Source organism: Harpia harpyja, chromosome 5, assembly GCF_026419915.1.
Source record: "Harpia harpyja isolate bHarHar1 chromosome 5, bHarHar1 primary haplotype, whole genome shotgun sequence".
Classification (NCBI taxonomy): domain Eukaryota; kingdom Metazoa; phylum Chordata; class Aves; order Accipitriformes; family Accipitridae; genus Harpia; species Harpia harpyja.
In genome coordinates this window covers 66,717,643-66,731,602 of record NC_068944.1, presented here as the reverse complement: position 1 = coordinate 66,731,602, position 13,960 = coordinate 66,717,643, and the positions used below count along the sequence as shown (strand labels likewise).

At 42.1% G+C, this 13,960-nt stretch overlaps 1 protein-coding gene across 3 annotated transcripts in view; it reads left to right on the top strand.

Annotated features, from left to right (window-relative positions):
* The first annotated feature begins 2,635 nt into the window (after positions 1–2,635).
* Positions 2,636–13,960, top strand: part of ANXA13 (annexin A13) — a 28,993-nt gene continuing 17,668 nt past the window's right edge. The window contains exons 1-2 of one of the 3 annotated variants that reach the window (XM_052788580.1): positions 6,330–6,344; positions 7,678–7,752. In XM_052788580.1, the coding sequence (XP_052644540.1) occupies positions 6,330–6,344; positions 7,678–7,752 (90 nt within the window). Of the gene's footprint in view, positions 2,698–6,273; positions 6,345–7,677; positions 7,753–13,960 lie in introns of those variants that run through there. The other 2 variants (XM_052788578.1, XM_052788579.1) reach the window with 2 other exon arrangements.

The following is a 13,960-nucleotide window of genomic DNA, read 5'->3' as shown; positions in this document are numbered from 1 at the left end:
ACATGATCTCCAGAGTCTCAGATAAGGCCTCCCTGCTCATATCACTGGCAGGATTCAGTCCAGGAACAGTCAGAGCCTGCAAATCTGACCTCATCCCTCAATTCTTTTAAGCCCAGTTGTCAGGTTTCTTATGAGCCCTTCTCTGTCACACCCTACGATGGTCTATAAATAAACTATGAAAAGACATTAATAAGAAATCCTTTTTGCCTTGCCCATTGCCACATAAACCAGATGGTATGGGTCTTTGGCTGGTACTGTCTATTTGCTTTTGATATCAGTAATTAGACACACCTCTCAATAGGACAGGACAATTTTTTTTCTTGGATGGTTCTGAGGTAAATTATCTTGTTAGTGGCACCAGCACCTGAATAATACTTTTAGTAAGACACATATATGAGAATCCACAAGCTAAAAATTTGGGTGCTCAGAATAACAGTAATGTATGCAGTACTCCTATTCCCTTATAGTCCTATCAGCTGCCTCATACTTCTCAGTGATAGCACTGGCAAAAGGGAAGAAAAGACAATTAGAAAGAAACTATTGATGTGGGGTAGATCTTCAGAGAGGCAGAATAATTGAGCAGAGCTGTGATTAGAAGCCAATAGTGGAAGTACTTGATTTTTAACAGGATTTTAATTTATTACCAGAAAGGGTACCATACAACAAAATTGTTCTGTGTGTATTAATGAGTTTGAGAATTTGCAGACAACTGATTCAAATTCACTTTCTAAATGAAGGTCATAGATAAAACGCTCTGAACTCCAGCACCTTCAGTTGAGGTCATTGAAGTTATAATCACACTGGTTTAAATCATGTATGTAAAATACAGTAAGCACTGAGGATCAGGCTGCTGATCCTTTTTTCCAAACCTTAGGATATCACTAAAACCACACCACTCCCTCCCAGCTGTGCTCCTCAGGATGGATATGTATGTGTGGGGTATTGCGCAGTTTACAGTTTCTCCATCTGACCCCTCAGGCAGTTGCAGCAATAAGCAGATTTATCCTGGAACACAGGCACTATGTGTAGCCTTCTGCAGTCCTTTATGACTTTCCCTGACCTGCATTAGTGCTCACAGGTAATCAGCCCTGGTTCAGAGATTGCTACCCCTAGTTTGATGCTCAGTAGACCTGTGCCACTGACTATATATAATGAATATTCCTTAATTCCCCTCCCCATTCTGGTTGGTACACATGACTACCTATTTAAATGTGTTCATTTCTGGCAGGAGTAGTCTTCCTTTGTGAAGACAAGCAAAACAAGGATTGAACACTTTAGCGTGGTGTGCATCATCCATTAGCTGCTCTTCTTCCACATTCTGTAATAAATCTCCACTTACCTTTGTTTATCCCTTACTTCTGAGATATTTTTAGACCATCTTCTTTTTGCCTTTGATGTCTCTTGCTGTTCATAACTCATTCTGTCCATTTGCATTTCTAAATTAATTCCTGTTTTCTTATTCTCTGTATATACTTGCAGACTCAGTTATGGTTAATTGTCTTTTGGAGTTTAATTTTCTCAAAGAGCACTTGTTGCATACTTATTGCTACACATTTTTCTTACTATGCTTCCTATCTTTCCTTCCTATAGAGAAAATTTGCTTCCAATTATTCTCAGCAGCCGTCGTTCTTGAGATCATCTTCTCAAAAGACATTACCTTTTGGTTCACTGACTTTTCAAAAGTCTGCTTTTTTCCTTATTCCAAGACTTTTGCGCTTTTTCCTTGCAACAAGTCAATTCCATATGTCATTACCACTTTCAAACAAACTACCTTCCCTTTCTGAATTTTCAACCAGTTCCTCCTTGTTTGAAATCAGAAGTAGTAGCTTGGCTTCCTCTAGTGACTTCCTCTATTTCCTGAGACAGAAGTTGATTCCAGTGTACTCAACAAGCTTGATGGACTGGTGGGGGCCTGCCAGTTCACTTTTCCCACCAACAGGTAGCTGAGGCATATCTACACAGTAAAATATAGTGCTCTGAAAGAGTGAGTGAGCTGAATCAGTGCAGCTCTCATCTGAACTGAGCACCTGCACTGAGAAGTTGCAATGAGATCTCTTATTCACATTCCTTCTAGTCCTGGCTGGCCTGATCAGCTACATGCCACCTTCACCAACATGTGAAGAATATCTGCTCTCCAAGATGACTCTTGTCTCTTTCTCGAGAGTGATTTGTGCAGCACCCTTGAGCTGCTTATTCAAATTGAGAACTGTTGATCAGATCTCAAAACCAAATAGTTCCCAGGGAATTTTTTCCTCAGAAATAATGTTTTTTTGCATATCCAGGAATGGGACAGTGACCTCCTTCAAGGACAATGACTTCCAGCTGGAGACAAATTCATTGTGAATGCCTGGTTTTAGCTTAGTATGTCGACAGGCTGAATTGTTTATTTAGGACTTCCACTCCAGTTTTCAACCCCTTAAATTCCTCTCCAAAGTGAACATTTGAAAGCTTCAGTCCTTCCTGCAGCTTATCCCTGTTAGTGAATGTCTTGGTAAACCTGTCTGAAAATCTTTTGGTCCCTGATATTGCCCAATCAGTCTCTGGTCAACCCACTGCCCTTTTTGTCTGGTCTGGATAAATCTCCAAATACTGTTCAGAATTCTTGTGGTTGTCTTTACTTTCTTCAAATTCTCTGTCTCACACAGGTTCACCAGGGACCAGCAGAGTTGAACAGGAATGCCAGGCACCGCTACCACTGTAAGCCGTTTCACAGCTCATACCAGTGCTGCAGTCAAGGTTGATGAAGGCACTAATTCTGTTGACTCTGATGTAATCCACAAGCCATGTTTCTCTGTCACACAGAAATCCAGGTGCCTGTCTCTTCAGGGAAAGTTCTGACTCTTCTTGCAGACAGGCAAAGCACCATCCTGCTGCCCAGCCATGTGGGCACGCTGCTACCACAACTATCCTCTGCAAAAAGCACAAAGCTCAGCTTCACTTAGTTCTTACCTGTTACCACCTTGGTCCTTTATTATTTCACTTACTTCACAAGACTGAAGATTTTCAATACCTCTTTGTCCTGGTTTTGGCTGGGATAGAGTTAATTTTCTTTCTAGTACCTGGTATAGTGTTATGTCTTGGATTCAGTATGAGAAGAATGTTGGTAGCACACTGATGTTTTCAGTTGTTGCTAAGTAGTGTTTGGACTAAAAGTCAAGGATTTTTCAGCTTCTCAGGCCCAGCCAGCAAGAAGGCTGGAGGGGCACAAGAAGTTGGGAGGGGACACAGCCAGGACAGCTGACCCAAACTGGCCAAAGGGATATTCCATACCATGTGACATCATGCCCAGTATATAAACTGGGGGGAGCTGGCCTGGGGGGAATCGCTGCTTGGGAACTAACCGGGTATTGGTCGGCGAGTGGTGAGCAATTGCATTGTGCATCACTTGTTTTGTATATTCCAATCCTTTTATTATTATTGTCATTTTATTATTATTATTATTATCATTATTAGTTTCTTCCTTTCTGTTCTATTAAACTGTTCTTATCTCAACCCATGAGTTTTACCTTTGTCCTTCTGATTCTCTCCCCCAACCCACTGGGTGGGGCAGGGAGTGAGTGAGTGGCTGTGTGGTGCTTAGTTGCTGGCTGGGCTTAAACCATGACACCCTTCCATTGAGCCTCAGTTAAGGCTCATCAGCTGTAACCAATTCTGTGGTTACCTTTAGAGCAAAGACTCACTTGATGATCACTAGCAATAATCTCCAGAGTAGCAGTGTTATCAGTCGATAGTTATGCACTGCAGTGTGTGGCGTTTCTTACCTGGGATAATATTTCATCTCCTTTTCACCTTTTTGAAGTCTCCCCGCTCCACCTTTCAGAGGAGAATGTTTATAGGCACCCTTTTGATAAGCCCTTAGTGCCTTCTCATCCTCTGCATCCAGCTTGCTTGAGCTTGCTGTGGCATAATACCTCTCCCTCAATTTTCCATACTGCCAGCAAAAGAAGGAAGAAATAGGTGGAAGCAGACTCCATCCACTAGATACCAAGAGATGCCCCTACCTCATTGCCTGGGATATGTCACCACAGGAGTGTGGTCCTCAGGTCTTCTGCAGGGAGTCAGTCCTGTTATTTACAAAGCTGAAAAGTACCATACAATCCTCAATTTTTGTTAATTATACAAACTTTTAAACTCCCAGTGGACAAACTAAGTCAACCAAATTGATCAGTGGGAGTAGCACATAGTTTTCCTACCGATACCCTATTTGCATGTTTAGATAGACCATTTGCATGCATAGCACGATATAGTATGGCTTAATCAGCTGTTTATTTTAAATCCTTAATGAGTTGCGCCTTCTGGGCTGCTGTATTTCATTCACAACCAGTAAAAGCAGTAGGATTACCAGTCTGTATTTGAGCTTATGAGTGGCCTCTGACCTGACAGATTCCAGAGAAACCCTGCAGTTGCTTTCTCTCCAACTTCAGTATTTTCTTTAATGTCAGTTGGGATGGCTTTATTCCCCAAAACATTATGAAACAAGTGGGTAGTTCCCAGTTCAGTAAAGGCTTTGAAGATGCCTTTGAGACAGTATGTTACCCCAAAGCATTGAAGTCTGGATAAAATTCTTCATACTTACATTTGATTTTTACATTGCATGTGTTTGAACACCATAATCAAAGCTGATCATTTATTTTGAAGTGTGTTTGAATGGTAGAGAGGTCTTTGCAGGCAAGTACCGTCTATCGAGCCATTTAAAACCTGGAATTATTACTGCACTTTCAGTAACACAGTGCTTTTCTTTTGCTTACTGTTTAGGTAACCACATAGATTTTTTTTTTTTTTTTTTCCCCTGAACTACTATAAATTCAAGTGTACTTGCTTTCTTCTCTTATTTTTCTCTGGGTGTCCTACCTGAGGTCTAGAGCAGGACTTTGACTGGCTGCCAGATGCCCACCAAGCTGCTCTCTCACTCCCCCTTCTCAAAAGGACAGTGGGAGAAAATCAGATGAAAAAGCTCGTACGTTGAGATAAAGATAGGGAGATTGTTCACCAGTTACTGTAATGGGCAAAAGAGGCTTGACTTAGGGAAATTAATTTACTTTATTGCCAATTAAAAATAGAGTCGGGTAGTGAGAAACAAAGACAAAACTAAAAACACCTTCCTCCCCCCTCTTCTTCCCAGGCTCAACTTCACTCCTTCATGCCCAACTTTTCTACCTCCTCCCCCTGAGCAGCACAGGGGGACGGGGAATGGTGGTTGCAGTCAGTCCATAATACTTTGTCTCTCCTGCTCCTTCCTCCTCATGTTCTTCCCCTGCTCCAGTATGGGTCACCCACAGGGTCACAGGTCCTGCCAGAAAACGTGCTCCAGCGTGGGCTCCTCTCCATGGGCCATTGTTCCTGCCAGGTGCCTGTTCCAGCGTGGGCTCTTCACGGGCTGCAGCTTCCCTCAGGGCACATCCCCCTCCTCCGGCGTGGGGTCCTCCACGGGCCACGGGTGGATATCTGCTCCACCGTGGACCTCCCTGGACTGCAGGGGGACAGCCTGTCTCACCATGGTCTTCGCCACAGGCTGCAGGGGAATCTCTGCTCCAGCGCCTGGAGCATCTCCTCCCCCTCCTTTCTCACTGACCTGGGTGTCTGCAGGGTTGTTTCTCTCGCATTGTTCTCATTCCTCTCTCACAGCTGCTATGCAGTATTTTTTACCCTTTCTTAAATATGTTATCACAGAGGCATCACCAGTATTGCTGATGGGGCTCAGCTTTGCCCAGCAGTGGGTCCATTTTGGAGTCAGCTGGGACTGGTTCTGTCGAGCATGGGGGCAACCCCTGGTCTCTTCTCACAGAGGCCACCCCTGTAACCCCCCCCCACCAAAACCTTGTTATATAAACCCAATAAAAGCAGTGAGATTCTGTTTGAAATACTTTGTAGGAGCTGAGGGTCCTCAGTGACATATTAAATACTATTAAATCCCGTAAGATCCGATATAAACTCTTCAGAGGAGGCATCCTTCTTTCTAAAATGTTTGTAAAGCTCGTGTTGGGCACTACCATAGCTGTATGTTTTAAATCATTGTAATAACAATTAGATAAATGAGTATGTATAATCTCAAGGCTTATATTGTGAAATCTTGACTTTCCCTGGAGAAACCAGCCAGCTCCATGACCCAACAGGATGCGATATTAGATAACAGGGATAATAAAGCTACCATGTAATGATGAATACACCCCACCTTGAAATGACTAGAATTTAAATAATGTCAGAAGTTATTGATTAACCCAGGGTTGGGTAGGATTGTGCTGCTCTAGTAAAAGTTGACTATTCCACCTGTATGCTTGTTTTATTTAAGAGCAGAAGAGTCGCATCTTCCACACTCAGGCTAAGCAAAAATGGGCAGTTCACATGTAAGTAATTTAATTTGGATTGTCAAGAATGCAATAATTTCCTGGTTTTATTTTTGTCAATTTTCACTTTAAATTACATTAATACAGCTGCAAATGAAGATTTAACCTCAAAATCTACTTTAAGTGTGGGTGGGAAACTTGTATGTAGCTGGTAACATTGTTTAATTGCAGTACATGAATAATGAAACTATTACTGTAACACACAGGTTCTGAATGTTTTAAGGCTCATTGTGGCTTAGTTAAAAGGGGCAGCACTTTAATTTTGAGAAAAAGAAATGATGTGTAGGATGTCATGGGAAAAATAATTTTAGTTAGTTTAGTGAATTTCTGTTGGAACATTCCGAATGCTAAAGTAATTCCCTAAAGATGTATGAAAAACTTCCTGTCCCAAAGGCCATCACTTTCAAAATTTGGCTGTTTTATCACTGAATAGTAGGGACAGGAGTAATCTCAAAGTGTGGTGCTCGCAGAAGGGCCTGATTAAAATCCAGGTGTCAGGATTTACTACATCAAATTACCGTGTGAGTTTTAGAATTGTAGAATCATGGAATGGTTTGGGTTGGAAGGAACCTTAAAGATCACCTAGTTCCAACCCCCCTGCCATGGGCAGGGACACCTTCCACTAGACCAGGTTGCTCAAAGCCCCATCCAACCTGGCCTTGAACACTTCCAGGGATGGGGCATCCACAACCTCTCTGGGCAACCTGTTCTAGTGCCTCACCACCCTCATAGTGAAGAACTTCTCTCTTACATCTAATCTAAATCTACCCTCTTTCAGTTTAAAGCCATTACCCCTGGTCCTATGACTACATGCCCTTGTAAAAAGTCCCTCTCTGGCTTTCCTGTAGGCCCCCTTTAAGTACTGGAAGGCTGCTAGAAGGTGTCCCCAGACCCTTCTTTTCTCCAGGCTGAACAACCCCAACTCTCTCAGCCTGTCCTCATAGGAGAGGTGCTCCGGCCCCCTGATCATCTTTGTGGCCCTCCTCTGGACCCACTTGAGCAGGTCCATGTCTTTCTTATGCTGGGGGCCCCAGAGCTGAATGCAGTACTCCAGGTGGGGTCTCACAAGAGTGGAGGGGGAGAATCACTTCCCTTGACCTGCTGGCCATGCTTCTTTTCATGCAGCTCAGGATATGGTTGCTTTCCGGGCTGCAAACACACGTTGCAGGGTCATGTTGAGCTTCTCATCAACCAACAGCCCCAAGTCCTCCTTGGGGCTATGATTCTGTGATTAACAAAGCTTGTCAGCTGCACTTTGTTCTTTCTCCTAATCTTGTGTTTTGCAACCATAGGTTCATGAGTGTCTTATGTATTGTGTTTTTTAAACCTCCAGAGCAAGTCTTACAGACTCACAGAGGATATACGGAAACCAACCATAGGGACTACCAGTTTGTCAGCAGATGAGCCAGTAAGCATTTTTTTTATGAAGGATGAAAGGGACACCATGGTGTTGCAGCACCTGTTTCCGTGGTTTATGGTGGCTTTGGGAGGCACAGAGGCAGTGCACAGAGGCAACTCCTCTTTCATGGTCAATACTGGCACTAGAAAGCTGGGTAAAACTGAGTTGTTTCATTCTTGAATACTGCATCTTTCCAAAATTTTGTCTGCTTTGAAATTTCAGAAGTGAAATTTTTTTGAATAGCCCAAATTCTGCTGGGAAAAATATAAAATTAATCGTCTGTGTCAAATGAAGTATTTTATTTGGTTAAATGGATCTACGTTTTAAAACTTATTTTTAAAATATCATTATTAAATGAAGTTTTCACTGAAAGCTAAGCAATGTTCAAAGAAAAGGTTCCATTACGTGGATGTTAAAACGGAACTTTTCAGCTATATCAAAATGTCTCATTTTAAAGTGGAGATATCTTCCTGAACATGTTAATTTGAACAAAATACCAAATTTTACTGAAAAAAATGCTTTCAACAAAAAATTGCCAACCAGCTCTAAAGTGTACTTTTCTCTTAGAAACTGAGCTCTCAATTAAGAGCTGCACCTGATGCAACATTACAGCTCCAAATCTGCATATTTCCATGCACTTTTTGCACTCTGAACTCAATCCCATCCCCTTTTCTACAATCAAAGTTTTTGACTGCACGTCCTTAGAGATTTAAAGTCTCTAATTGATGCAAGACTGCAAACAGAGAAAACAAGCTTATCTGTACTTCCGCTGTCTTCAAAATTACCACAAGTAGAATCAATCCACCTGAAAATCTGGGTAGCTGCTGTGCTGTAAGCAAGGTGCTTTGGGGACATTTTGGGAATAGCAGCAATGGTTTTGATGATATGATGGTTTGATAAGTTTGATGGATTTTGACTTTCGTGAAATTGTGTAATTGTGTTTTAACCTTCTGTCTCTCAAGAATCCAAGATGACTACGCATTATTCTGTTGTTCTCTGTGATGTTTGCGACTTGAATTAATTTGGGGGGTGGGTGAGTTCTTTGGTTTTAATTTAAACCACTCCTTGAGATTCTCTGGGACGCCCTTGAGTTTCATCTTCTCATTGTAAAGCAGCCCAAACCTTCTGCCAGGGAGGACTCTATAATGTCAGAAGCGGGTTGCAGGTTATTGTGGCTAGATGGTTTGAGAAGTTGAAGGTAAAAAGGTAAGTATAACCTGGAGAATATATCTGCCTGAGGAGTCCTCTTGGGGATAAGCTCACAAACATCACAAGGGCCTCTGTGTTGCCTATGGACATTTCTATCATTGTAGAAGTGTTTCCTTAGTGCAAGTATTACTTACCACAGCGTGATTTTATTATCTCATCACAAAGCTCAACAATTGCTATTTGTTGCTTCCCCTGGCAGACCAATATTCAGTCACAGTCGATTCTTGTTCAGTCCCTGGCCATAAGCCCACAGTCAGCAGAAGACAGAAATACCTTCTTGTTGAGCCACTCAGCACTGGGGAAGAGCTGTGGCAGATTCTTTTCATTTCCATGGTCCCCTTTTATCCAGGACATTTGCTGTTCCTTTTAGGTCTGAGGCTATCCTGTGAGTGCAGCTGCGTTAGGTGCTAACAAGCATCTACCCATGAAAAATTTATGACGCACTTGTGGCAAAAAAAGAACCCGTCTGAAGTATCAAAGGGTCATTACATTTATGTTTTACACAATATAAACAGGTCAAACAATATGTTTTACAAAAACATTAAAAAATCCAAAATATCTGGATTCTAAAGTTCTTCTTTGTATACAACATTTTTAGTATATTGTACCAAGTTCTGTTGCTACTATCCAGAAAAATTACTCTGCCTTTACTGTTAATTACAACTACTGACTGAAGCAATGGACTGATTACTGCTGATCTGGGTGACTCAGCTGACCTGGGAGTATCTTGAGACTTTCTCCACCCTGCGAGGTTGAAAGGAGTTAGACACAGAAACCTCCAAGTTCGGTAGACACAGTTGGTTTGTTGGACAATAAACATGCCATGTCTGTATAGTAACAGCACTTCTATGTGTCTATAAATATATAGATGGTGTTTAGATAATGCATCTTGCAGAGGAATGTTTTAAAAACAGCAAAGGGACCAAGGGGAGAAGCATGTAATCTTGGGGCTTCCCTGATGGGGTGCAACATTCTTCCAGTTCTTCTCCTTTTAAATAATTCAGCTTTGGCATACATGAAGAGTCAACATGATGTTCCCAAATATTGTGTCCATGTTTTTCAGCCCTGCGTAGGAATACTTAAGTCATGTTAGCTTTCATGCTGACATAGACGAGAATTTACTTCAGTTCTATCAATGTTAACTTACCAAAACTCATGACAAGTCTTAGTTGAGGTAATGAGTGTAAAATTTTTAATAAGACATAAGAACACTTAAGCTACAGTATGCAAGTCAGAGATTTGGTATCTCCGCTGAAAAAAAGGCAGAATATGCCAGTTTCCAATCATTTTAGTTATCATTCCTAATGGCCCAGCATACAAAGTGCTTTCCAACTGGGCATTATGGTCAATAAAATAAAAGTAGACAAGTCCCCCCCAGTGTAACAGAGAATTATTCCAGACTTGGAATTCTAGATTTGTCCTAGGTGAATAAAGCCATTTGTTTGCCATTTTTCTGTGGCTTTTATTTGCAAGATAAGTATTAAAAGGAAGTGATGTGAGGCATGACTCATGACTAACCGCAGGCATGACACCTCTAGAGATTTCTAGCATCCTTTCCTGCCTTGGCTTCAGCTGCCACACCGGGGGGAGTCAGGTCCCTGTCAGCCCTGTGTCACCTCTGCCAGCCCCATGCAGGTGCCAGGGGCTCTGGCACATCTCAAAGGTGTCCGTATTTAAGCAGCTGGATTGAGCCCTCTAGAAATAAAAGCTGCGGTTTTGCAGCTTTGGCGTTCCCACTGCATGGTACCCTGGTAGCTAACTCTGATTTTAAAAGTAATCTGTGTTAAGGAGTTCCACCAGCCACAAGAAGGTTTGGACACATTAAAACTGGACAGTGTAAAATTCAGCCATGAGAGATCCCCCCCAAATTTATTTTTTTCTCTTAATTGCGGGCTTAATTTTTCTCTTAATCATGGTGATGAGTGTGAATAAGTGGAGTGGATAAAAAATTAGCCATAAGGTATTATGAGATGATATATTAACAGCTACTTAGAAACATGAGGGACATTGTAGGAGAGAGATGGTTTTAATTTTGCAGTTTAAATAATAACTGTCAGAGAAATTACCTTCACTGTTGCCACTTCTTTGTAATAGGAAAAAGTAAATGCGACTAATTCTATTAGGATCTTGTTGTCACTGTAGTTTTAGTCTGAGATGTAGAAAATAAGGTTATTTGCACCTCTCAATTTGGAAAGAGTCACTGAGTCATTGCAAAGGCTGTTGAGTAATGAAGTCTAATCTACATGACTGACTTACATATATTGTGTTATCCAATAGAGACTTCATATAGAAATTGTTTTGTTCCTGATAGCCACAAACTGTCAGCAACAAGCTAGCCCAACAGTGCATGTTGCTTTTGTACAGCTGTTAGTTCTAAAACAGCCGTACGGATTTGGGAGAGTGACAGCCTGCCTGGCAGATGGTGGGTGGCATTCAGAGATGCTGATACCATTCTCTGAGCAGTCAAGGAGGCAGATGGCAATTTTCCAGTTACATATTGTGGTTGACTGAGAAAATTGCTTAAACAAAAATGACAGGTACGTTTTAAAAAACAGCAGAGGAAGAAACCTTGCGGTCAAAAGGACACACATAGTCCTTAAGGGAGCGCTTGCCAATTGACCTGTGTCAAAAAGGTGTTTACCAACCCCACCTTTTTATTACCGTAGCACAAACCTTGGTGCTTGCTGATACTGCCCCACTGCCAACATGCCGCAGCTGTTTGCTTCTGTTTGTTTTTAAATGTTAGCGCCCATCTACTCTGACCTGTGTGCTAAAAGCCTTTACATTTCACAAAAATTCCTACCTGAATAATTGAGCCAAATTATTTGAATTTCGCTGAAGAAGAGCTTGCAGAAGAACATCTTTCTTTGATGCCAGGATGATAGGAGATGGTGAACCCACCATCCGCTAATGACCAGACATCCTCGCCCCTGAACAGCCTTTCCCAGTTAGATGAGACCCAACTTGCCTACCAGTAATTGCTCTTTGTTTCTTTTGCTACTCCACTATATTAAAAAGCTGTAATATTTGGAAGGTTTTCTCATGGAGGTACCTATACACTGAAATGAAATGGGCTTTATCTGCTTTTCTGCCCTTTCTGATTGATGGTCTGGAGCTTTGTGAGAAAGTCACCCTTTTAACCCCCAGGTATATTTGCAGCCCCGTGCTAGGCTGGCTGACACGGCCAGGAACAGGGCTGTACCGGTGTCCCAGGGCCTCGCTGCCACAGAAGGCAGCCACAGGTCACTGGACTCCATTGCCAGCTTGCCCCAGGGCCCTCGTCCATCCCATGGCAAAGCCGGAGGCTCCTAGTGGAGGGGTGATCCTCTGCCTGCCAGCTCGGAGAGCTCTCCCACCCACAGCTCTGAGATGTGTGATACATGTCTGCAGGCTCTTTGCCATGGGCGAGGGAGGTATGTTGCTTGTCAGGCAGGTTGGATGCTACCACTGAAGTGGCTTTTCCTCCTCTCTTTTGATGTTCAGTCCAGTCTCAACTGCATTTTTAACTGACACAAGCAGGCAGATATATTTTCTATTATTAGGAATGCATAGGTTTAAAATAAGGTGACAATATTATAAAGGAAAAATATACCTTATATAGGGGTAGAAGGCTGTGACTATTCCTGTTATGCTCATACCTTCTGCTATGACCCAAAAATTGATGCAGTTCAAAGGGGCCTAAGGTAGCATTAAATATTGAAAAAAAGACTTAGGACTGGAAATGTCTGTTCTAGTAAATCACGCTATTAATGAAGTACAAACGTAGAATCATGTTTTCAGTCTGTCTTTGGAAGTAGATCAGAATCAAAATACAGCAGCCTACTCCCTTGTTTGTTCTTGTGTTTTATTCTTAACACATGGAAATGCTTGGCAATGAGTGATGAGATTTGGGCTGTTTGTCACTAAGACTCTCCCATTGGGTGGGAGTTCAGAGTCTGTTCTGCTAACAGGGTGTTATCCTGACAATGTGTGATGTACTAGAAGACTAAAACCACAAGATCTAAGACGATGTGCCCTTTTCTTTTTTCCTATCCAGTACTGTTAGTCTAGTTAACCTTGGATTCTAGTTGCATTGTAGCTCATTAAAGGTTTCTGCCAGGATAAATAATTAATCTTGACTATATGTGTGTTGATAAAAAATTAATCATTAGGTGCTGATTTGGCAAAAGCTGTCTTTCATGATCATAGTATATTAGATACAATTTAACTAATGAGATGAACACCCCAGTCCTGTTGTTTATTATGCTAACAAGGTGACTAGATGGTTTGGGACATTTCTTGGCAGATAGAGAATATAAATTTTCCTCTCCACACAGAAGAGGAATACAGAAAATCATAGAACTGGAAGGCACCTTGAGATGTCAGCTCACTTATCCATTGCCTACAGCAAGATCAGCTCTGCCCAAACCAGTCCTGACAGCTCTAGCAGTGCTGAGCTGGAGGGGAACTGGTTCGTTAGTTGGAGACGAGGCTCCCCGAAGGTCTTTGGACTGGTGACTCAGTGACTGTGCGTGGTGAGAACTGAGAAATCTCAACAGGTTCCACAGTTTCTGATCTGTGATGGGTTTTCAACTGTTTTGGCTTGTCTGTTTGGTTTTCTGGCATTCCTGTGCTCACCTTTGGGACGTTATGGATTGTTTGGGCCTTGGCGTCCTAAAGAAACAGGATGCATGACACTGCAATATGTATATATCTGTTACCCTAACTAAGAATATTTGAACCCACTGGACAATTTTTAGATGAATTTACCAGCAGGGTGTTAGTCTTAAAATTATTAGGTGCCTGTTACACTTCTTGAATATCTTGAGAACAGAGACACTGTGTTAGAAATCCCCGGAGCAAAAAACTGAGGCATGAGCTCAACCTTTATAAGACAACAGAGAGTCAACACAGTGATGGGCCAGTATGCCTGTGCCCATCACAGGAACTGCTTCAGCTGCAGTAGGTGGTAGAGGCACCAAAATCAGCCAAACAGGAGATGTAAATCTGTGGGAAATGAGGCAGAGGG